We start from the raw sequence: 26,439 nt of genomic DNA on the forward strand, positions 1-26,439 counted from the left end.
GTGCTTAGCTATTCTTGCCTGTTTCACACGGAGTAGGTCATGTGTGCAAACAAGAGTGTGTGTAATGCAATGAATATTGATTGTATCGTTGAGGTACAAATTTAAGAGAGACTACGAATAACCTTTTTTTTTTTTATTATTCACTGTACCTACCTTCACAACAGGCTGCTGCCACCGTAGTTAGATAGCTAGTTTGTTTAAAACTCGCTGCAGTATGTGGACCGCCGATGAGATTTCCAAACTGTGCTACAAGCGCTTCAGCGAGTTGCCCAAGAGAGGAAAGCCCGAGCCGGGCAGAGAGTGGACGCTTTTGGCCGCCGTAGTAAAATGTTCAGTGTCCCCGAATCAAGAGAAAGGTGAAATATAAATGCATGTCGTTAGCTTTGCGTCATCCCCCTTCAGTTCATGTTAATACAAATATCGTACTTGTACTTGATTTTCTACCGGAGTCAATGTCAGTACAATAAAGGCTGTTTTATCTCCTTAACAGTTGAGGTAGTGTCATTGGGAACTGGCACTAAGTGTATTGGGCGCTCAGCCATGAGCTCAAGGGGTTGGTATACCTACACACATACACACACACACACTTACACACACAAGGCAGACAGGTAGTGGCTCACTCACTTTCTCATCCAATCAGGAGATGTGCTCAATGACAGCCATGCAGAAGTCATTGCCAGGAGGGGTTGCATTAGGTGAGTGTGTCATGCATGAGAGTGAGATGTGTGAGTGACATTTGTTTGTGTGTATGTATGTTTTACCCATTATAACATAAGCCTACTTTGTTTGTGCAGGTATCTGACTGAGCAGCTGCTGATGGCAGTATGTGGGCAAGGCAGCACTGTGTTCTGTCAGGGAGAGGAGATGGGAAAGTGGAAGGTACAGTCAGGGGTGTCTTTCCTGTTCTTCACAAGTCACACACCATGTGAGTTGGTTGTTTGCCATTTTGTTGTTCATGAGAACAATAGGCCTTATAGTCCCAGTCAGTATTTTACATTTAAGTCATTTAGCAGACGCTCTTATCCAGAGCGACTTACAAATTGGTGCATTCACCTTATGATATCCAGTATTAAAGTCCAGGTAGCAGATAATGGACCCTATCAGATATTTATGTAGTTGGTGCTGTATATTTAAGCAATAAGGCCCAAGGAGTTGTGATATATGGCCATTATACCATGGCTAAGGTCTGTTCTTAATCACGACGCAACGCAGAGTGCTTGGATACAGCCATTTGCCATGGTATATTGGACATATACCACAAACCCCCGAGGTGCCTTATTGCTATTATAAACTGGTTACCAAAGTAATTAGAACAGTAAAAATTAAAAATCATACCTGTGGTATACGGTCTGATATTGAACCTTTATTTAAATAGGCAAGTCAGTTAAGAACAAATTGTTATTTACAATGACGGCCTACCCCGGCCAAACCCGGGTGACGAAGGGCCAAGTGTGCGCTGCCCTATGGGACTCCCAATCACGGCCGGTTGTGATACAACCTGGATTCGAACCAGGGTGTCTGTAGTGACGCCTCTAGCACTGACATTTAGTGCCTTAGACCGCTGTGCTACTCGGGAGCCCAAAATATACCACGGCTTTCAGCCAATCAGCATTCAGGGCTCAAACCACTGTTTAAATTACTAATATACATGGGTTCTAACTTGAAAAATGATTTGTTAGTTGACAATTCATGGTACCCGCATATAAAAACCACCAAGACTGCCAGAAAGGCCCAAACGCAAGATCGCAATTTTGATGACTCACACGGTGAGCCAACCGAAGCATACTGTACATGGTAAGCTGTGGCGCACCAAGTTGTACTTCACGTTTTAGTATGGGAAACGGCTGTGAGGATTTTTCTACAATATTCACAACATATTGACACAATTACAATCGTTATAGAAGACAAATCTAATTTAATCAATTACATGTTATGAGTGAACATTATCAAGCCAGCAGCAGATGAAACAAAGTTAATTATCTCCCTATCTCCCTGGTTTTAGCTTGCGGCTATCTCTGTCTAGATGGCTAGCTTTAGGATATTTACTTGCCCATACCAGTGACAAACTTGGATATGTTGTCAACTTATGGCAGTACACAAACAAAATCTAGCTCACTTATTTGCCAGCTAGAAAGGAAACAGACACAAATGAATTCAGAAACGGATAGCAAAGTCTCCCCCAGCGCCAGACACCATCCAACGAACCAGTTCACAAAAACTGCATTCACTGGTAACATCAAGTATATATTTAGACATCAAGCTATTACACGGATAGAATCTATGGATTATCTTAAAGGAGATCTCCTTCACTTTATTGGTCACCATAAATTTGTGTGGAGTGAGCCAAGCACGGCGCCAGTTTACATCAAACGATGAAGCCCAACAAAATATCGCAGAGGGAATAGACTTCCTGTAGAAAATATCCCTTAATAAACGATTGTTGGATTTCGTATCTAGTAGACCAATGCCATTCACCTGAATATCGCTTACAATCGGAGATATTCCAAAATATGTATTATTCTGAAGTAAAATTTTTATCCCACTAGGTATAGCTTTAATAAGTGTCATATTCCTTGCTTAACAAGTGTTGCTACACCCTGCTACCAAACAAAGCTTGGCCATCTTGATAAATAAAAATGCAATTGCAAGCTAGCTCCATTAGGTGGAGGGTAAAGCCGGGAAACCGTGAAGTTGATCAATCCCCGTCGAGGGAGGAGCAGATTTATTTTGTATATGACAGTAAAACATTCTTATGATGACTGTAAAATGCGTTGGCACCTTCAATTCTTGCACATTTTCTCATAAAAAGTATATTTCAACACTGTCTGCTCAGGCAAATTTTCCGAACTGCTAAACTTGCAACCAATCAGAACTCCCGTACATACCCTTCACGATGAAGGCAGCCAATGGCCTGCTTCTATCTACGATGTAAAAACAGCCTCATAGATTTAGCCGGTGGTAACTTGTCGAATAGACACCTGCTGGAATACGATTTTAACCAATCAGGATTAGGGCCACCCGTTGTATAAAAATACATTCTACCAATGTAGAAAAGTCTGTATACATATAAGTACATAAATATACAACGATAACATATGCTAAGGGGTAAAACAAATGACAGATTATACAAAGACCTAAAAAGAAACACGCATTGATGGTTTTAACAGCTTTCTTATTAGAAGAATGTAGAATGGTCTTAATGTACTGCTTGAATTCCTGATAGAAAACACAACCAACCTGTCTATGAAGGGTGAGCCTCACTGTGACGCTGACCATTGTGGGATTGTTTCCAAAGTTAAAGCTGATGTGGAGAACACCTCAAACCCAACTTTTAGAACAATATTACAGTACTATAAAAGTTTTTTTAAGCGTTTGTAATTTGGGAACGTTCTCTCGGGGTGCTCTAGGTTACCATTATATGTGTTTCTGGCATTGAGGAATAGCTCATAGATGTCGTTTAAATAGAATGTTGCGGCCCTGCCCGCCTGTGGAGAAAACAACCCATGTTACCCTATTGGCCCACTGGTAAGAAAAGTACATGCTTAAAAATGTATTTTCAGCGAGGCCTTCTCCCAAGCGTTCTAACTACTTAGAAAAAACAAAATAATTTTCCTTCCCTCAGTTTCATGACGGCGCTAACGTTAGCCACGTGAGTGCTAGCTACCGTACCAACCAGAACTTTAAGCTAGCCAAGACCAAAAACGCAAACAAACTGACTAGCTATAAAGCTACAACTAGTGAGTGGAGTCACAAACGGACTATGATAAAATCGTTAAATGTCATACCAGTGATGCAATGTTTTCCACACACATAGTTACGTGTAGCCTACTTGAACACCGGATCCCCACATTTTTCCCGCTGTTCCACACCGAATAGCCTTAAGCCACAGCGCTCTTCTTGCAGAACCTTTTTAGCATGTTTTGTTATTTCTGTAAAAAAAAGAAAAATAAATCTACGACCAAGTTGGCTCATTTGCAATGAGGGTCAATCAAATTGTATGGGTCACATACACATGGTTAGCAGATGTTAATGCGAGTGTAGCGAAATGCTTGTGCTTCTAGTTCCGACAGTGCTAACAAGTAATCTAACAATTACAATGCGGGTCAATGGGAAAGAATGTTTGTTTCCCCAATTTCCAACTTGAGTTATGTGTTTGCTAGAATTATATATACGTACATGCATAGTTGACATACCAGTTTCCTATGATGATTAGAAGTTGTTAGAGCTGATATGCTTAATCAGTATGTTTCGCTGTTATGTCTCCAGGTGGAGATGCCTCCATCATTCCCATGATGAGTGACTGCCAATCCCAACCCTGCCCACCAATAAGGTCAGATGAGATCATCCCCAATGGAACCAATGAAAAAGCAGAAAGAGTGAACCTGAAACGCAGAGCGGAGACACAGACTGATGGGATCAATAAGCATCCTCGATTAGAAGAACCGGAGAAGTCAGAGGATGAGCTACAGTGTGGTGGGAGCCTGGTTGAAAATCTTACTGACAGCCCTGCACAGGCCCCTGCAGAGAGTCCAAGGTCGGAGGGGGAGAATGTGCTGACCAACGTGGTGTTAAAACAAAGGGACAATGCTTTGACACAACAGTCTCTACAGGACATACACCGGACAGGTGCTAAGTGTGTCCCTGGAGGACCAGAGGATCCCCTCCAGCCCGGGTTAGGGTACCACAGTACTGGGCTGCTGAGAGTGAAGCCTGGTCGGGGGGAGCCCACTCTGTCTCTCTCCTGCAGTGACAAGCTGGCCCGGTGGGCAGTGCTAGGTTTCCAGGGTGCGCTGCTCTCCCATTACCTACAGGGGGCAGTCTACTTCAGCACAATAGTGGTGGGGAGATGTCCATACAGCCATGAGGCCATGCAGAGAGCTCTGATCACCAGGTGAGCTAGCTACTACATATGGAAAGGGGGATACCTTAAGGGTTTAGGACTCTGAAAGAGTAAGAATAATGGGAAGTTGAGAGAAAATGTTAGAAGATGTTGAATGTGGAGGTGGGGCAGCTGGGGTATGAGAACAGTTTGTTAGTAAATACAGAGGGTTACAGTTGAGTGGGAGGGACACCAATCTTTAAATTCCCACCATGTCGTCAATGTCCTGTTTGGCCTCTTTGCTAGCATGTGTTGTTTGTGTCATGTTTGTGTGAGCCACCAGCTGTGGTTTCATTGACCACCATCTCTGGTGGCTCATCATGTTACATGGCTGCTCACTAAGCCCTGGTGGTGTGAATTGTGAAGTAGCAAAGCCTATAACCTGTTAATGATATAGCCTTGCAAACTGCCTTTTTATGTCCCATATTTGTGTTTTTATGTTTCTGTTTGGATGTGTGTGAGACAGATTAGGGAAACAGATAGTGATTAGTGAACCCTCTGTTTAAGCAGATTTTAGTATAACTAGAAGTGATTGGTTCCTCTGTGTTTCTACAGGTGTTCTGAGGTGACAGCCCTGCCTGCTGGCTTCACAGTGCAGCCTCCAGAGCTCCTGCAGTCCAGCCTGGAGTTTGCTCACAGCCAGGCACAGACTGAGCACAATCATCAGCCCGGCAAGGGCAGAGTCTCACCTTGTGGCGCAGGTGGGATTTTTTATTACTTTTTTTTTACCCCTGTCTAGCTAAAAGGCCCAATGCAGGCTTTTTTTATGTCAATATCAAAAATAATTTGTTTAACAATTAAGTACCTTAGAGTATAGATGTCCATTAAAATGGGCAAAAATTAGCTAACATTTTTTGGGGGAATGGTCTGAGTGAGAAGGGGAAAACAGCTAGTTTTCAGTTATTGGCAGAGAGGTTTGGAACTCTTTGTTATTGGTCTATTAACCAATTTACCGCATGGTGATGTCACCATGGAAAGCTGAAACTCCCGCCCATGCAAACCTGTTGATTAGAAGTTCCTGTGAAGATTGTATTTCCAACCAGCAACTATCAGGAAATAACACTAATTTTAAAAAAAATCACACTTTTACAGTGTTAGTTTCAGCTGTTGTACAATGTAATGTAAAAAAGAGGGGGAATTTTTTTTTGACTGCAATGGGATTTTATCTTTTATAAATTGAATAATTTAGAAATAATCAATTTTTCACATAGAACATAGATGTGACAATTGCCTGCTACAGTGCCTTTCCATTTAACGATCTTGTGACGATTTAAAACAGCTTGATGTAATGACATCACACAAAAAAATAAACTAGAATGTGGATAAAAAATTCCACAGGGCACACACACCACATAATTTCAATGTTGATAATTGGGGTTATGTATCAAAAATGTATTAAAATGTTTTTTTATTCCAATCTACACACAATACCCCATGACAAAGCGAAAACTTTTTTTTGTTTTGTTGCTAATTTATGAAAAATATAACATTTGAAATATCACATTTACGTAAGTATTCAGACCCTTTACTGAGTACTTGGTTGAAGCACCTTTGACAACGATTACAGCCTTAAGTCTTCTTGAGTATGACGCTACAAGCGGAGCACACCTGTATTTGGAGAGTTTCTCCCATTCTTTTCTGCAGATCCTCTCAAGGTCTGCAGATCCTCTCAAGGTCTGCAGGTCCTCTCAAGGTCTGCAGGTCCTCTCAAGGTCTGCAGGTCCTCTCAAGGTCTGCAGGTCCTCTCAAGGTCTGCAGGTCATCTCAAGGTCTGCAGGTCATCTCCAGAGATGTTCAATCAGGTTCAAGTCTGGGCTCTGACTGGGCCATTCAAGGACATTCAGAGACTTGTCCCGATGCCACTCCATCAAGGATCTCTGTACTTTGCTCTGTTCCTCTTTCCCTCGATCTTGACTAGTCTCCCAGTCCCTGCCACTGAAAAACATCCCCACAGCATGATGCTGCCATCGCCATTCTTCACCGTAGGGATGGTGCCAGGTTTCCTCCAGGTTTCCTCCAGACATGACGCTTGGCATTCAGGCCAAAGAGTTCAATCTTGGTTTCATCAGACCAGAGAATCTTGTTTCTCATGGTCTGAGAGTCCTTGTCATGTGCCTTTTACTGAGGAGTGGCTTCCGTCTTGTCACTTTACCATAAAGGCCTGATTGGTGGAGTGCTGCAGAGATGGTTCTCCTTCTGGAAGGTTCTCCCATCTCAACAGAGAAATTCTGGAGCTCTGTCAGAATGACCATCGGGTTCTTGGTCACCTCCCTGACCAAGGCCCTTCTCCCGCGATTGCTCAGTTTGGCCAGGCGGCCAGCTCTAGGAAGAGCCTTGGTGGTTCCAAACTTCTTCCATTTAAGAATGATGGAGGCTACTGTGTTCTTGGACATTCAATGCTGCAGAAATGTTTTGGTACCCTTCCCCAATCTGTGCCTCGACACAATCCTGTCTCTGAGCTCTACGGACAATTCCTTCGACCTCATGGCTTGGTTTTTGCTCTGACATGCACTGTCAGCTGTGGGACCTTTTTATATAGACGTGTGTGTGTGTGGTGTGTGTGTGTGTGTGTGCCTTTCCAAATCATGTCCAATGAATTGAGTTTACCGCAGGTGGGCTCAAATCAAGTTGTATTTGTATACATTATGGGTCCCCTTTAGCTGCTGCCAAGGTAGCAGCTGCTCTTCCTGGGGTCCAGCAAAGTTAAGGCAATTTATACAATTTTAAAAACATTACAATACATTCACAGATTTCACAACACACTATGTGCCCTCAGGCCCCTACTCCACCACTACCACATATCTACAGTACCAAATCCATGTGTACGTGTGTGTAGTGCGTATGCTATCGTGTGTGTATGCATATGTCTGTGCCTGTTTGTGTTGCTTCACAGTCCCCACTGTTCCATAAGGTGTATTCATCTAATTTTACTGCTTGCTTAAGTTACTTGATGTGGAATAGAATTCCATGTTGTCATGGCTCTATGTAGTACTGTCCGCCTCCCATAGTCTCTTCTGGACTTGGGGGCTGTGAAGAGACGTCTTGTGGGGTATGCATGGGTGTCCGAGCTGTGCGCCAGTAGTTCAAACAGACAGCTCGGTGCATTCAACATGTCAATACCTCTCATAAATACAAGTAGTGATGAAGTCAATCTCTCTTCCACTTTGAGCCAGGAGAGATTGACATGCATATTATTAATATTAGCTCTCTGTGTACATCCAAGGGCCAGCCGTGCTGCCCTGTTTTTAGCCAATTGCAATTTTCCTAAGTCCTTTTTTGTGGCACCTGACCACGCACCTGAACAGTAGTCCAGGTGCAACAAAACTAGAGCCTGTAGGACCTGCCTTGTTGATAGTGATTTTAAGAAAGTAGAGCATTGCTTTATTGTGGACAGACTTCTCCCCATCTTAGCTACTACTGCATCAATATGTTTTGACCATGACAGTTTACGATCTAGTGTTACTCCAAGCAGTTTAGTCACCTCAACTTGCTCAATTTCCACATTATTCATCACGAGATGTAGTTGAGGTTTAGGGTTTAGTGAATGATTTGTCCCAAATACAATGCTTTTAGTGTTAGAAATATTTAAGAATAACTTATTTCTTGCCACCCACTCTGAAACTAACTGCAGCTCTTTGTTAAGTGTCGCAAATAATTTCAGTCACTGTAGTAGCTGACGTATAGTGTTGCGTCATCCGTATACAGATGCATTGGCTTTACTCAATGCCATTGGCATGTTGTTAGTGAAGATTGAAACAATGAAGGGGCCTAGACAGCTGCCCTGGGGAATTCCTGATTCTACCTGGATTATGTTGCAGAGGCTTTCATTAAACACCCTCTGTGTTCTGTTAGACAGGTAACTCTTTATCCACAGTATAGCAGGGCTGTAAAGCCATAACACACATACGTTTTTCCAGCAGCAGACTATGATGGATAATGTCAAAAGCCGCTCTGAAGTCTAACAAGACAGATCCCACAATCCTTTTATCATGCTTGTTGAATTTCCTTCCCTACAAGCATACTGAAAGTTAGTTGTCAATTGTTGTTTACTGTAAAATACCATTGTATCTGGTCAAACACCATTTTTTTCCCCAGAAGATTACTAAAGGTTGGTAACAGGCTGATTGGTCGGCTATTTGAGCCAGTAAAGGGGGCTTTACTATTCTTAGGTAGCGGAATGACTTTTGCTTCCCTCCAGGCCTGGGGGGCACATACTTTCGAGTAGGCTTAAATTGGAAATGTGGCAATATCGTCCGCTATTATCCTCAGTAATTGTCCATCTTGGGGGAAAAAATACTACTACTCCCTTCACAGAACAACGCAAACTGTCTCTAACCAGAATAGAAAGAGGAGTGGGAGTACATTTATGTGTCTAGTTTGAGGAACGGACGCCTCACAAGTCCTCAACTGGCAGCTTCATTAAATAGTACCTGCAAAACACCAGTCTCAATGTCAACAGTGAGGAGGCGACTCCGGGATGCTGGCCTTCTATGCAGAGTTCCCGACCATTTGATTTACAGTTGTGCACCGGGGCCTCCCTCTCTTTCTATTCTGGTTTGAGCCAGTTTGCGCTGTTCTGTGAAGGGAGTAGTACACAGCGTTGTACGAGATCTTCAGTTTCTTGGCAAAACCTCACATGGAATAGCCATAATTTCTCAGAACAAGAATAGACTGATGAGTTTCAGAAGAAAGGTCTTCGTTTCTGGCCATTTTGAGCCTGTAATCGAACCCACAAATGCTGATGCTCCAGATACTCAACTAGTCTAAGGCCAGTTTTATTGCTTCTTTAATCAGAACAGTTTTCAGCTGTGCTAACATAATTGCAAAAGTTTTTTTATTTTTTATGATCAATTACCCTTTTAAAATGATACACTTGGATTAGCCTACACAACGTGCCATTGGAACACAGGAGTGAGTGATGGTTTCTGATAATGGGCCTCTACGCCTACGTAGATGTTTCCAGCTACAATAGTCATTTACAACATTAACAATGTCTACACTGTATTTCTGATCAATTTGATGTTATTTTAATGGACCAAAAATTTGCTTTTCTTTCCAGAACAAGGACATTTCGAAGTGACCTCAAACTTTTGAATGGTAGTGTACTTGGATGTGTAGATGACAGTGTTTGTTGCTGGCATGTCATGCCTAAGGTTGCTCATCTTGCCAATGAAAAAATCATTAAAGTAGGTGGCAATATCAGTTGGTTTTGTGATGAATGAGGCATCTGATTCAATGAATGATGAATCAGATGAGTCTTTTTTCCCAAAATGTTAATTAAGGTGCTCCAAAGCTATTTACAATCCTTCTTTGTCATTTATCTTTGTTTCATAGTTTAGTTTCTTATTTTTATTCAGTTGAGTCACCTGATTTCTTCATTTGCAATACGTTTGCCAATTGGTTGTGCAGCCAGACTTATTTGTCATTCCTTTTGCCTCATCCATTCCTTTTTGCCCTTAATGGGTGCATGCTTATTAGTAACTGGAATAAGCAATTTCATTAATGTTTCAAGTGCAGCATCTGTTTGCTCCTCATTACACACCACGGACCAATAAATATTCTTTACATCAACAACATAGGAATCACTACCAAAACCTCTTATACACTATATTAGGCCCAGCCTTTGTAGAATCATATCAATGATAATCAATGGAAACGGCATGCACCTGAGCTCAATTTCGAATCTCATAGGAAAGTGTCTGAATACTTATGTATGTAAGGTTTTTCTGTTTATTTTTAATAAATGTGCTCAAATTGTCATGGGGTATTGTGTGTGTGTGTGTGTGTGTGTGTGTGTGTGTGTATTGAGGAAAACAATTAATTTAATCAATTTTATACTAATGCTGTAACTTCACAAAATGTAGAAAAAGTAAAGTGGTCTGAATACTTAACAAATGCGCTGTATGTACATACAGTGGCTTGTGAAAGTATTCACACCTCCTCCTCCCCACCCCTTGGCAGTTTTCCTATTTTGTTTCCTTACAACCTGGAATTAACATGGATTTGGGGGGGGGGGGGGGGTTGTTGTATCATTTGATTTACACAACATGCCTACCACTTTGAAGATAAAATATTTTGTTTCTTCTGAAACAAACAAGAAATTACACAAAAAAAACAACTTGAGTGTGCACAACTATTCACCCCCCCAAAGTCAATACTTTATTGACCCTCCTTTTGCAGCAATTACAGCTGCAAGTAGCATGTTCTGGGTATGTCTCCAGAAGCTTGGCACATCTAGCCACTGGGATTTTTGCTCTTTCATCAAGGCAAAACTGCTCCAGCTCCTTCAAGTTGGATGGGTTCCGCTGGTGTACAACAATCTTTAAGTCATACCACAGATTCTCAATTGGATTGAGATCTGGGCTTTGACTCTGCCATTCCAAGACATTTAAATGTTTCCCCTTAAACCACTCAAGTGTTGCTTTAGCAGTATGCCTAGGGTCATTGTCCTGCTGGTGAACTTCTATCCCAGTCTCAAATCTCTGGAAGACTGAAACAGGATTCCCTCAAGAATTCCCTGTATTTAGCGCCATCCATCATTCCTTCAATTCGAACCAGTTTCCCAGTCCCTACTGATGGAAAAACATCCCCACAGCATGAGGCTGCCACCACCATGCTTCACTGTGATGGTGATGGTGTTGGGATGGTGTTCTCGGGGTGATGAGAGGTGTTGGGTTTGCGCCCGACATAGTGTTTTCCTTGATGGCCAAAAAGCTCAATTTTAGCTCATCTGACCAGAGTACCTTCTTCCGTATGTTTGGGGAGTCTCCCACATGCTTTTTGACGAACACCAAACGTGTTTGCTTATTCTTTTCTTTAAGCAATAACTTTTTTTCTGGCCACTCTTCCGTGAAGCCCAGCTCTGTGGAGTGTACGGCTTGAAGTGGTCCTATGGACAGATACTCCAATCTCCGCAGCTCCTTCAGGGTTATCTTTGGTCTCTTTGTTGCCTCTCTGACTAATGCCCTCCTTGCCTGGTCTGAGAGTTTTGGTGGGCAGCCCTCTTTTGGCAGGGTTGTTGTGGTGCCATATTCTTAAACATTTTTAATAATGGATTTAATGGTGCTCCATGGGATGTTCAAAGTTTGATATTTTTTTATAACCCAACCCTGATCTGAACTTCTCCACAACTTTGTCCCTGACCTGTTTGGAGAGCTCCTTGGGCTTCATGGTGCCGCTTGCTTAGTGGTGTTGCAGACTCTGGGGCCTTTCAGAACAGGTGTGTGTATAGATATATATATGAGATCATGTGACTCTTAGATTGCACACAGGTGGGCTTTATTTAACTAATTATGTGACTTCTGAAGGTAATTGGTTGCACCAGATCTTATTTAGGGGCTTCATAGCAAAGGGGTGAATACATATGCACGTAAAACTTCTCATTTTATTTATTTATTTTTTTACTTAAAAAAAAATATATATATATATATATATTAGAATTTGAAACACGTCATTTTTTTAAATTTCACTTCACCAATTCGGACTATTTTGTGTACGTCCATTACATTAAATCCAAATAAAAATCAATTTCAATTGCAGGTTGTAATGCAACAAAATAGGAAAAACGCCAAAGGGGATTAATACTTTTGCAAGGCACTGTATCGATCTCAATTACCTCGTGTATATAGCCAAGTTAACGTTACTGATTGTTTATCTATTATTACTTTTATTACGTGTTTTATTTTTCTATTATTTCTCAATTTTCTTTGTCTGAATTTTTGGGAAGGGCCCGTAAGGAAGCATTTCACAGTTAATCCACACCTGTTGTTTATGAAGTATGTGACAAATTAGATTTATAGTTACATGATGATATCACATGCTCCGCATACCTTCAAAATTATTTGGCAATCATCGTTAATTCGATAAAACACAGTTTCCATACATTTTTTTAGACCAGTTCTCCTGTAGCTGCCGTTTCCATTACACATGTTACGTATTTTTTGCGATATTGCTTTTGTTGAATAACCCTGCCTACTGTCTCAATACGTAACACCATGTTCTTCATTCTTCACCCTATTTGTCCCCTGTCATCTCATTTCACTGCATTTCACCGCATGTGCTCTTTCTAACTATCCGAATCGTTTCTCAGCCTAAGGGTCTTGTCTGTTTTTATGTAATCTATTTGCTGATCTGCATGAGTCATGAATGTTAACTCTCCTGTTTTCAGCTATCAGCTGGTGCGCTGTGTCAGATCAGCCACTAGATGTCACTGCTAATGGCTATAAACATGGAGTGACCAAGAAGGCTCTGGGCACATCAAAAGCAAGGTAAGAGCCAGTACTTTACAAAAACAAATAGGTTTGTTGTTTAGGCACAAGTTAGAAATATGTTATCTGGCCAGTTCCTTTTTCATGTGTCAACCCAGAATTATTAAAAACCTTCTGTGCACCCTAAATGAAAGCACAGGCTGCCTCTCATCACGTTGGTATCTGTATTGTGTTAAGTCCCCTGAACTTCAGATTGACGGCTGACTTTGTCTTTTCAGGTCTCTTATTTGCAAAGTGGAACTCTTTCATTCTTTCCTGTCACTGCTGGCTGTCACTGACAAGTCCCACCTCCCTGAATCTCTAAGGTAATTGTCCCTCTGAGAAGAACAGATGGCTGCTGGTATCATAATGTAATTTCTAAATATCCTGTTCTCAACCGTTTTATTCTGTTTGATTAGTGGATAACTTGCTGTCTGTGTAAAGTTCCAAAAATATTCTATAAATTAATTTAAGAGGGGTTTCAATTTCCTGCATATGATTTGATATTAGATCAAACGTGTCTGTGAGAATCCATTAACAAAAAATATAACAAAATATACAGTCACTTTACAACACAGTATACAAAAAAAGTACAGCCTTTATACACAACGGTATACACATTTAAACAAAAATACATAAGGCTTCACAGGCATTTAGAGTTCGCTTTGCTCATCTGTTTACATTTTTTTAAGTTACATTTTTCTTTAGCCCACTTCCATTTATGTATAAAATATTTACCATCGTAAAAATATTATATGTATACTTTGTTCTGATCCAAATCCTGATTTATTAAGTAAAAGTAAAATATCCTTACCATTAAGCTGAACCCTAGAACCAGTTGATCTAAAAAATAATGCTCAAGATCTGTCCCAAAAAATCTTAGTGGCAATACAATCATAGAATAAATGACTTGGAGTTTAATTTTCTATTTGACAAAAAGCACACTTTAAATCAATATCAATTTAAAATCTTGAAAGTTCCTGGTTAACTGGATAAATTAAGTGAATGATTTTAAAAGACACTTAATGGACTTTGTTAGTGACGCTATACTTTTTATTTCAATTCCATACCGCTGGGGGCCTCCCGAGTGGCACAGCGGTCTAAGGCACTGCATCGCGGTCTAAGGCGCTGCATCACAGTGCTTAAGGTGTCACTAAAAACCCGGGTTCGATCACAGGCTGTGTCACAGCCGGCCGTGACTGGGCCATGAGGCGGCACACAATGGGTCCAGCGTTGTCTGGATTATGGAGGGTTTGGCCGGCCGGGATTTCCATGTCTCGTTGCGCTCTAGTGACTCCTTGTGGCGGGCCAGGTGCCTGCAAGCTGACTTTTAAGCGAGCAGTGTGTCGAGAAGCAGTGCGGCTTGGCAGCGTCGTGTTTCGAAGTATGCTTGGCCCTCGACCTTCGCCTCTCCCGAGTCTGTAAAGGAGTTGCAGCGATGGGACAAGACTTTAACTACCAATTTGGATATCATGAATTTGGGGAGGAAAAAGTGAATTCCGTATACTGGAGGAAGAAAAGCAGGCTCGGTACATGTCTTCCGAATATCACTAGTGCACTTCTTTTTTATCCTTGAGGCACACATCATGTAATGGGACGCTAAAACGTAATTCCTCTCATAAACATACATTTCCCTGTCTTATAAGACCTGTAGGTATTGCGTCAAACTATGGCATACTCCTTCACATCATTGGAATTCCATATTTATTAAAAAAACTCAACAATTTATACAGTTGTCCATTTTCATTAAATAATTGTCTTTTCAGCTTCTGTGCTCTCTGAAATAATGGCAGGGATTATACAACAAGAAGAGTAAGACTAAAAATGATATCCTGCACACTAACATTATCTCGATTTTATTTGTCCTATTGGAGTGTATCAACATTTTAATTGTTCATGGGAGCAGTATGCCCAATGAGTGCTTTCTATTTTTTTAAAGGGTCAAGTTACCAGTTAATACGATTTGTAAAAGTTCAAATACATTCACATAGCTATACACACACCATTCACATAGCTATATACACAACACACACTGCTGCTAAAGTCTGAGCCTCTCCACTGGAGAACTCAGACACAGGAAATGAAGCAGTGTTGGCGGGGCATGGAGGATTGAGGTGGATGTCCAGGCTGATGAAATGCAGGGTCTGGGCCTCAGAGCCCCTAAGGGCATCTTTACACTACTTTGACGCCACAAACTAGGTCAATTAGAGATACTTGTGTAGTGTAAAGAGACAGATCTAGATTCAAATCTCTCACTACCTCCGGCGGTAGTGTGGGAGACATCTATGCTAGAGGTTGATTCTGGAACAGGACTCCCGCGGGTCTTGCCGGAATGGGAGTGAAGTTCAAGAGTAAAGTTCGGGACAGGATCGACAGCCATAAACAGTTTTTTAAAACAGTAGCTCTCAAGACTGAGGGTTGATCACATGTGTTTTATACCGTTGCCCAACAGGCATTCTAATTTCTGGGGGTTAAGTGCCGTGCAGAACGACAGGAGATGGTACATGGGATCAGAGAGGGGGTTATAGGACTGTTGCCGGATTGGGACAGGAATGAATTTTCGCTCCTGTGTCATCCTCTAATCTACACCACATACAGAAGTACCCCCCCCCCCCCTGAGTAGTACAGTCAACAGCTCTCCCACACCACATGTCCCTGCAAGAATTACCTTAAAACCAGTAGACAGCATTTTTGCTCTGTTATAAGCAGTCTCACATTGCCCTTTATGCTTGTAAACTGTGTACAGGTTGAAAATGGCAGATTTAAACATTGATAATGCCCTAAATTGGAAAGCAGTGGATGTACTGTAACATGCTATACACTGCTATTCATGCTTGACCATTTCTACTCCCCTTTCTGGGATGGCTACAACGCCCCCACTCCCCAAGCCCCCCTTGGCAAATCAGATCACGCTTCCATTTTGCTCCTCCCCTCCTACAGACAGAAATGTAAACAGGAAGTACCTGAGGTAAGGACTGTTCAACGTTGGTCAGACCAATCAGAATCTATACCTCAACATTGCTTTGATCACGCGGACTGGGATATGTTCTGGGTTGCCTCTGAGAATAGTATGGATGTATACACTGGCTGTGACAGAGTTTATCATGAGGTGCATAGAGGATGTTGTTCCCACTGTGACAATCTGAACTTACCCAAACCAAAAACTGTGGATCGATGGCAGCATGCTCCAACAGATTCATGAATGACGCAATCGACATCGCACTATCCCATCTGGACAAGAGAAATGCCTTCGTGAAACCCTCATGAACTTCTACAGTTGCACCATTGAGAGAGTCCTGTTGGGCTGAATCACCACCTGGTATGGCAATTGCACCGTCCGCAACCGCAGAGCTCTCCAGAGCGTAGGGCAGTCAGCCCAACTCATCACTGGGGACACACAGCCTGCCTCTAGGACATCTACAGCACCCGGTGTCACAGGAAGGCCAAGAAGATCATCAAGGACCTGAGCCACCTGAGCCACGGCCTGTTCACCCCGCTACCATCTAGAAGGCGGGGACCGCACAGGTGCATCAAAGGTGGGCCCGAGAGACTGGAAAAACAGCTTCCATCTCCAGGCAATCGGACTGTTAAATAGTCACCACTAGCCGGCCTCCGCCCAGGCTCCTGCCATAAATTTAGTCACTGTTACTAGCCGACTACCACACGGTACTCTACCACACACCTCAGACTGCTGCCTTATGTACATAGTCATTGTACATTGTCACACTGTCACTTTAATAATGTTTACATACTGCTTTACCCACTTCATATGTATTTACTGTATTCTAAAGGCTCATCCTATATAACTACTGCTGTACACACCTTCACTATTCATATACTGTCTATACACACCATCTACAGTACATTTGTAAAGTATTCAGACCCCTTGACTTTTTCAACATTTTGTTACGTTACAGCCTTATTCAGCAATCTACACACAATACCCCATAATGACACACTTAAAACAGGTTTTTAGAAATGTTTACACATTTATTAAAAATAAACATATCTTATTTACATAAGTGTTCAGACCCTTTGCTATGAGACTCAAAATTGAGCACTATTGCATCCAGTTTCCTTTGATCATCCTTGAGATGTTTCTACAACTTGATTGGATCCACCTGTGGTAAAGTCAATTGATTGGACATTATTTGGAAAGGCCTGTCGATATAAGGTCCCTCAGTTGACAGTGCGTGTCAAAGCAAAAACCAAGCCATGAAGTCGAAGGAATTGTCCGTAGAGCTCTGAGACAGGATTGTGTCAAGGCACAGATCTGGGGAAGGGTACCAAAACATTTCTGCAGCATTGAAGGTCTTCAGGAACACAGTTGTCACCATAAATCTTAAATGGAAGAAGTTTGGAACCACCAAGATGAGCAATTAGGGGAGAAGGGCCTTGGTCAGGGAGGTGACCAAGAACCCGATGGTCACTGACAGAACTCTAGAGTTCCTCTGTGGAGATGGGATAACCTTCAGAAGGACAACCATCTCTGCAGCACTCCACCAATCAGGCCTTTATAGTAGAGTGGCCAGACGGAAGCCACTCCTCAGTAAAAGGCACATGACAGCCCGCTTGGAGTTTGCCAAAAGGCACCTAAAGGACTCAGACCATGCGAAACAAGATTCTCTGGCCTGATGAAACCAAGATTGAACTATTTGGCCTGAATGCCAAGCATCACATCTGGAGGAAACCTGGCACCATCCCTACGGTGAAGCATGGTGGTGGCAGCATCATGCTGTGGGGATGTTTTTCAGCGGCGGGGACTGGGAGACTAGTCTGGAACGAGGGAAAGATGAACGGAGCCAAGTACAGAGATCCTTGATGAAAACCTGCTCCAGAGCTCTCAGGACCTTCGAATGGGGCGAAGGTCCAACTTCCAACAGGACAACGACCCTAAGCACACAGCCAAGACAACGCAGGAGTGAGAAACAGACACCTCAAGTCCTCAACTGGCAGCTTCATTAAATAGTACCCGCAAAACACCAGTCTCAACGTCAACAGTGAAGAGGCGACACACGGGATTCTGGCCTTCTAGGCCCTCACCACCTCCCTGTAGGCTTTCTCATCATTGTTGGTAATCAAGCCTACTACTGTTGTCTTCTGCAAACTTGATGATTTGAGTTGGAGGCATGGGTAAACAGGGAGTACAGGAGGGGGCTTAGCACGCACCCATGTGCGGCCGCGGTGTTGAGGATCAGCGAAGTGGAGATGATGTTTCCTACCTTCACCACCTGGGGGTGGCCTGTCAGGGAGTCCAGGACCCAGTTGCACAGGGCAGGGTTGAGACCCAGGGCCTCAAGCTTAATGATGAGCTTGGAGGGTACTATGGTGTTGAATGCTGAGCTATATTCAATGAACAGCATTCTTATGTAGGTATTCCTCTTGTCCAGATGAGATAGGGCAGTGTGCAGAGTGATGGCGATTGCATCGTCTGTGGATCTATTGGGGTGGTATGCAAATTGGAGTGGGTCTAGGGTGGCAGGTAAGGTTGAGGTGATCCTTGACTAGTCCCTCAAAGCACTTCATGATGACAGGTGAGTGCTACGTGGCAAGTACTTATTGACTCAAGACATTTCAGCTTTTTTTAAATTAGAAAAACATAATTCCACTTTCACATTAAGGGGTATTGTGTGTTAAGGCCATTAAGACAAAATCAGAATTGAATCAATTTTAAATTCAGGCTGTAACACAACAAAATGTGGAAAAAGACCAGGGGTGTGTCTTACGTCAGTGTGTCACTTAGGAGTGACACAATCTGACGTAAGACAATGCCCACAGAGGACAGGAATCCTTGGGGCATGTTTCCACACCCTGGGAAAAAATATTTCATTTCCTCAGTAGCATGACAAGGGTTCATTCCACATAAATATAATTACTTATTGTATAGTTAATTTATCTAATATCTTGTGATTTGAGGTTAATATTCCATGGTAACTGCCACTGAGGTTCTGTGTTTGTTGATTGTTGTCTGTAGGGGAAAGGAGCTCCAGACGTACTGGGACTACAAGCAGGTGGCTCAGTCGTACCAGCAGGCCTCGCTGCAGCTGCGCTCACAGGCCTTCCCACTGTGGCTCCGCAGTGATCGCGACCTGCTGCAGTTTCACTGAAACACAGTACAACTGTGTACTAACCAGAAACCGGTTAGTACAGAATGCTGTGTGATTATTAGAGGGACATAGCCAAAAACAGGTGAAAGGACACATATACTGTCGTGAAGCATTATTGTACTTGTAGATGTGCCAAGGAGGCGATGACCAATTTTGGCAGGACATGCAAAGGCATGAGTTCAGAAAGGGCTTGGAGCTCACATGGTCAGTATCTCCATCTAGCCTATTCAGATATAAATCGCTTGGCTTGGAATGCGTTAACATTCCACTAGAACAATGCCTGACCTGTTTTTTTAAACTTATTTGTTATCTGTTCATTCTCACATTATGTTCTTGAGATCTGCGTCATTGATTTGTGTGGCAATCTTTGTTCCTGTATATCCAGAATTTTATGTTTTATTATTACAGTATTACTTCTGAATATTTTTCTGTTGCTAAAAATGGATTGGTTGTTTTGAATGAGTACAGATAGAGTAATTTTGTGTTTTTATTGATTAGGTAGTCCAGCTACCTTTCATTTCATATATTCAAAATGTTTGGTATATATTGTCTTTAAAGATAAACAAATCCAACATTGTTAAATTAAAACAAAAAAGTTATTACTGTATATAACTGATTATCTTTAACTGCTAATAGTACTGCAATAACATTGCCAAACTTATTTTTCCTTTCCCTAAAAGTAATGTTAAACAGCCATCACTAGCACAGAGAGGCAGCTGCCTACTTAGACATGATATCATTGGCAACTTTAATAAATGGAACACTAGTCACTTTAATAATGCCACTTTAAGAATGTTTACATATCTCGCATTACTCATCTCATATGTACAGTTGAAGTCGAAGTTTACATACACTTAAGTTGGAGTCATTAAAACTCGTTTTTCAACCACTCCATAAATTTCTTGTTAACAAACTGTAGTTTTGGCAAGTCGGTTAGGACATCTACTTCGTGCCTTAAACAAGTAATTTTTCCAACAATTGTTTACAGACAGATTATTTCACTTATAATTTAACAATTCCAGTGGGTCAGAAGTTTACATACACTAAGTTGACTGTGCCTTTAAACAGCTTGGAAAATTCCAGAAGATTATGTTATGGTTTTAAAAGCTTCTGATTTGCTAATTGACATCATTTGAGTCAATTGGAGGTGTAAATGTGGATGTATTTTAAGGCCTACCTTCAAACTCTGTGCCACTTTGCTTGACAACATGGGAAAATCGAAAGAAATCAGCCAAGACCTCAGAAAAGAAATTGTAGAACTCCACAAGTCTGGTTCATCCTTGGGAGCAATTTCCAAATGCCTGAAGGTACCACGTTCATCTGTACAAACAATAGTACGCAAGTATAAACACCATGGGACCATGCAGCCGTCATGCTGCTCTGGAAAGAGACGCGCTCTGTCTCCTAGAGATGAACGTACTTTGGTGCGAAAAGTGCAAATCAATCCCAGAACAACAACAAAGTACGTTGTGAAGATGCTGGAGGAAACGGGCACAAAAGTATCTATATCGACATAACCTGAAAGGCCGCTCAGCAAGGAAGAAGCCACTGCTCCAAAACAGCCATAAAAAAGCCAGACTACGGTTTGCAACTGCACATGGGGACAAAGATTGTACTTTTTGGAGAAATGTCCTCTGATCTGATGAAACAAAAATAGAACTGTTTGGCCATAATGACCATCGTTATGTTTGGAGGAAAAAGGGGGGCGCTTGCAAGTCGAACAGTACCATCCCAACCGTGAAGGACTGGGGGTGGCAGCATCATGTTGTGGGGGTGCTTTGCTGCAGAAGGGACTGGTGCACTTCACAATATAGATGGCATCATGAGGAAGGAAATTTATGTGGATATATTGAAGCAACATCTCAAGACATCAGTCAGGAAGTTAAAGCTTGGTTGCAAATGGGTCTTCCAAATGGACAATTACCCCAAGCATACTTCCAAAGTTGTGGCAAAATGGCTTAAGGACAACAAAGTCAAGGTATTGGAGTGGCCATCACAAAGTCCTGACCTCAATCCTATAGAAAATGTGTGGGCAGAACTGAAAAAGTGTGTGCGCGCAAGGAGGCCTACAAACCTGACTCAGTTACACCAGCTCTGTCAGGAGGAATGGGCCAAAATTCACCCAACTTATTGTGGGAAGCTTGTGGAAGGCTACCTGAAACGTTTGACCCAAGTTCAACAATTTAAAGGCAATGCTACCAAATACTAATTGAGTGTATGTAACCTTCTGACCCACTGGGAATGTGATGAAAGAAATAGAAGCTGAAATAAATCATTCTCTCTACTATTATTCTGACATTAAACATTCTTAAAATAAAGTGGTGATCCTAAGACAGGGAATTTTTACTTGGATTTAATGTCAGGAATTGTGCAAAACTGAGTTTAAATGTATTTGGCTAAGGCGTATCTCAACTTACGACTTCAACTGTATATACTGTATTCTACACTATCTATTGCATCTTAGACGCTCTGTCACTGCTCATCCATACATTTATATATTCTTATCCAATTCCTTTACTAGCTTGTGTGTATTCGGTTTTGTTGTGGAATTGTAAGATATTACCTGTTAAATACTGCTACACTGTCAGATCTAGAAGCATAAGCATTCCGCTACACTCGCAACATCTGCTAACCATGTGTATGTGACCAGTAAGATTTGATCAAATGTACAATTTATAGTTTCAATATGATACTGAACTCAGCAAAAAAAGAAACATCTTCTCACTGTCAACTGCGTTTATTTTCAGCAAACTTAACGTGTAAATATTTGTATGAACATAAGATTCAACAACTGAGACAAAAACTGAACAACTTCCACCGATGTGACGAACAGAAATTGAATAATGTGTCCCTGAACAAAGGGGGGGTCAAAATCAAAAGTAACAGTCAGTATCTGGTGTGACCACCAGCTGCATTAAGTACTGCAGTGCATCTCCTCATGGACTGTACCAGATTTGCTCGTTCTTGCTGTTCTTAGAGTTCGCTAAGAGCCTTATGATCGACCCTCGAGGATGCTTCAGAGGGTTCTTCCAAAAGATCAAGACTGCAGACCAGCCCTACCAGGAGGCCTTTACTGAACAAGTGTTCCTAAAACATGTTTGATTCAAATATCTTATTTCTGTCGCACCCAAACCTCCTGCCTCACGTCACCCCCAAATGAAAGGAAAATAATGTTACATGCCCCACTCTTCCACCAAGGCACCTGCAAGTTCCCGGACATTTCTGGGGGGAATGGCCCTAGCCCTCACCCTCCAATCCAACAGGTCCCAGACGTGCTCAATGGGATTGAGATCTGGGCTCTTCGCTGGCCATGGCAGAACACTGACATTCCTATCTTGCAGGAAATCACGCATAGAACGAGCAGTATGGCTGGTGGCATTGTCATGCAGGTGGGTCATGTCAGGATGAGCCTGCAGGAAGGGTACCACACTAGGGAGGAGGATGTCTTCCCTGTAACGCACAGCATTGAAATTGCCTGCAATGACAACATGCTCAGTCCGATGATGCTGTGACACACCGCCCCAGAACATGACGGACCCTCCACCTCCAAATCGATCCCGCTCCAGAGTACTGGCCTCCGTGTAACGCTCATTCCTTCGACGATAAACGCGAATCCGACCATCACCCCTGGTGAGACAAAACCGTGACTCGTCAGTGAAGAGCACTTTTTGCCAGTCTTGTCTGGTCCAGCGCCGGTGGTTTTGGGGACCTGCCTTACTACAGGCCTATAAGCCCACAGTCCAGTCTCTCTCAGCCTATTGCGGACAGTCTGAGCACTGATGGAGGGATTGTGCGTTCCTGGTGTAACTTGGGCAGTTGTTGTTGCCATCCTGTACCTGTCCCGCAGGTGTGATGTTCGGATGTACCGATCCTGTGCAGGTGTTGTTGCACGTGGTCTGCCACTGCGAGGACGATCAGCTGTCCGTCCTGTCTCCCTGTAGCGCTGTCTTAGGCGTCTCACAGTACGGACATTGCAATTTATTGCCCTGGCCATATCTGCAGTCCTCATGCCTCCTTGCAGCATGCCTAAGGCACGTTCACGCAGATGAGCAGGGACGCTGGGCATCTTTCTTTTGTTTTTTTTCAGAGTCAGTAGAAAGGCCTCTTTAGTGTCCTAAGTTTTCATAACTGATCTTAATTGCCTACCGTCTCTAAGCTGTTAGTGTCTTAATGACCGTTCCACAGGTGCATGTTCATTAATTGTTTATGGTTCATTGAACAAGCATGGGAGCAGTGTTTTAAACCCTTTACAATGAAGATCTGTGAAGTTATTTGGATTTTTACGAATTATCTTTGAAAGACAGGGTCCTGAAAAAGGGACAGTAATACAAATGACACCGTGAGGTTTTTCTTCCACACAAATTTCTCTATTTTGATAGTGATACAATCAAGATTTTCTGGAACAAATGAGGGGGTTGTGTCAGCTCTAAAGTTGTGTGAAGGCCTAAAACCAAATTTGTTTTTTCCACTGTACACCACGAACAGAAAGCTGTCCTGGTCTCTCTCTCTCTCTCTCTCATACAGCTGGCCCATTGTCAAACTCCAAGACAGTGAAAGACATAGGTCAAACATTTTGAACATACGTTTTCAAGAACACACGAATATTTAACACGTTCTTCTCCATCCAAACACACTCAGAACCCAAACTGATGCAAATGCATTCACTCCTATACTAGTCTCGCATTGCTATACTCACAAGTCTTGTGGGAAAGCCGAAAATCAAGTACACCACACACAATACACATGCAACAACTCGTCTGATATGAGTCAACCGTGATTTGTTAGAAAATGTCATCTAACATCAGAATGGCATTGTCTAGAAGAGACGAAGCAATTGCATAAGGAAGCCAAGTTATCCATCTAATTTCAAGGCCTATTCAATCAAACCCATAACCATGTGTACTGTCTACCCAAATAATGCATTAGTAGGTACAGTGCCTTCAGAAAGTTATTCCACATTTTGTTGTTACAGCGTGAGTTCAAAATGTATTAAAAGGATTTTGTATCTCACCCATCTACACACATTACCTCATGACAGTGAAAACATGTTTTATATATTTTTAGCACATTTTATTAAATGAAATACAGAAATGTCTAATTTACATACGTTTTCACACCCCTGAGTCAATACTTTATAGAAGCACATTTGGCAGAGATTAAAGCTGTGAGTCTTTCTGGGTATGTCTCTAAGAGCTTTGCACACCTGGATTGTACAATATTTGCACATTATGCTTTTTAAAATTCTTTGCACTCTTTTAAGTTGGTTGTTGATCATTGCTAGACAGCCATTTTCAAGTCTTGCCATAGATTTTAAAGCCGATTTTAGTCAAAGCTGTAACTAGGCCACTCAGTAACATTCAATGTCATCTTGGTAAGGACCTCAAGTGTATATTTGGCCTTGTGTTTTAGGTTATTGTCCTGCTGAAATGTGAATTTGCCTCCCAGTGTCTGTTGGAAAACAGAATGAACCAGGTTTTCCTCTAGGATTTTTGCCTGTTTTTTGCTCTATTCAGTTTATTTTTATCCCAAAAAAAACTCACTAGTCCCTTGCCGATCACGAGTATACTCATAGCATGATGCAGCCACCACCATGCTTGAAAATATGAAGTGGTACTCAATGATGTGTTGTGTTGAATTTGGCCTTAATATAACGCTTTGTATTCAGGACTTAAAGTTAATTTCTTTGCTTCCTTCTTTTCAGGATGTTTTGGAATATTTCTAATTCTGTACAGGCGTCCTTCTTTTCTTTCTGTCATTTAGGTTAGTATTGTGGGCTCCTGAGTGGCGCAGCAGTCTAAGGCACTGCATCTCGGTGCTAGAGGCTTCACTACAGACCCTGCTTCGATCCCGGGCTGTATCACAACTGGCCGTGATCGGGAGTCCAATAGGGCGGCGCACAATTGGCCCAGCGTCGTCCAGGTTAATGGAGGATTTGGCCGGGGTAGGCCGTCATTGTAAAATAAGAATTTGTTCTTAGCTGACTTGCCTAGTTAAATGAAGGTTAAATAAAATAAACTACAATGTTGTTGATCCATCCTCAGTTGTTTTCCTATCACAGCCATTAAACTCTAACTGTTTTAAAGTCACCATTGGCCTCATGGTGAAAGCACTGAGCGGTTTCCTTTCTCTCCGGCAACTGAGTCAGGAAGGCTGCCTGTATCTTTGTAGTGACTTGGTGTATTGATACACCATATAAAGTGGAAGAACTTCATCATCCTCAAAGGGATATTCAATGTATGCTTTTTTTATTTATTTACCCATCTACCAATAGGTGCCCTTTGCAAGGCATTTGTAAACATCCCTGGTCTTTGTGGTTGAATCTGTGTTTGGAATTCACTGCTTGACTGAGGGACCTTACAGATAATTGTATGTGTTGGGTACAGAGATGAGGTAGAAATAAAAAATACCAGTTTAACACTATTATTGCACAAGGCGTGAGTCCATGCAACTTATTGTGACTTGTTAAGCGAATTTTTACTCCTGAACTTACTTTTGTATATGTAGTGTATTTGGACACCCATTCAAATGAGTGGATTCGACTATTTCAGCCATTGCTGAAATACCCATTGCTGACAGGTGTATCACATTGAGCACACCGCCATGCAATCTCCATAGACAAATATTGTCAGTAGAATGGCCTTACTGAAGAGCTCAGTGACTTTCAACATGGCACTCTCATAGGATGCCACCTTTCCAAATTTCTGCTCTGCTAGAGCTGTCCTGGTCAACTGTTAGTGCTGTTATAGGAGCAATAACGGCTCAGCCGTGAAGTGGTAGGCCACACAAGCTTGCCACCATTGGACTCTGGAGCAGTGGAGATGCGTTCTCTGGAGTGATGAATCATGCTTCACCATCTGGCAGTCTGACGAACGAATCTAGGTTTGGCGGATGCCAGTAGAATGCTATCTGCCCGAATGCATAGTGCCAAATGCAAAGTTTGGTGTAGGAGGAATAATGGTCTGGGGCTGCTTTTCTTGGTTCGGGCTAGGTGCCTTAGTTCCAGTGAATGGAAATCTTAACGCTACAGCATACAATGAATGACAGACAATTCTGTGCTTCCAACTTTGTCCAACAGTTTGGGCAAGGTTCTTTCCTGTTTCAGCATGACAATGCCCTCGTCCATGCAAATGGTTTGTCGAGATTAGTGTGGAACAACTTGACTGGCCTGAACAGAGCCCTGACCTCAACGCCATCAAACGCCTTTGGG

The 26,439-nt window shown here is 42.2% G+C and overlaps 1 protein-coding gene across 3 annotated transcripts; it reads left to right on the forward strand.

Annotated features, from left to right (window-relative positions):
* adat1 (adenosine deaminase tRNA specific 1) lies at positions 1 to 25,652 on the forward strand. 3 transcript variants are annotated; one of them, XM_014124321.3, is made up of 10 exons: positions 1 to 356; positions 491 to 553; positions 641 to 695; positions 795 to 925; positions 4,267 to 4,891; positions 5,435 to 5,580; positions 13,047 to 13,146; positions 13,365 to 13,451; positions 19,100 to 19,265; positions 24,993 to 25,652. In XM_014124321.3, the coding sequence occupies exons 1-9, from the start codon at positions 215 to 217 to the stop codon at positions 19,230 to 19,232; spliced, it is 1,482 nt and encodes a 493-aa protein (XP_013979796.1). In that variant the 5' UTR covers positions 1 to 214; the 3' UTR covers positions 19,233 to 19,265; positions 24,993 to 25,652. The 3 variants fall into 3 exon arrangements, with proteins under 3 accessions (XP_013979796.1, XP_013979798.1, XP_013979795.1); XM_014124320.3 differs by lacking the exon at positions 24,993 to 25,652 and having other exon boundaries at positions 2 to 356; positions 19,100 to 21,959; XM_014124323.3 differs by lacking the exons at positions 491 to 553; positions 24,993 to 25,652 and having other exon boundaries at positions 19,100 to 21,959.
* The last annotated feature ends 787 nt before the right edge of the window (positions 25,653 to 26,439 follow it).

This window comes from Salmo salar, chromosome 10 (genome assembly GCF_965601325.2).
Source record: "Salmo salar chromosome 10, fSalSal1, whole genome shotgun sequence".
Lineage (NCBI taxonomy): Eukaryota > Metazoa > Chordata > Actinopteri > Salmoniformes > Salmonidae > Salmo > Salmo salar.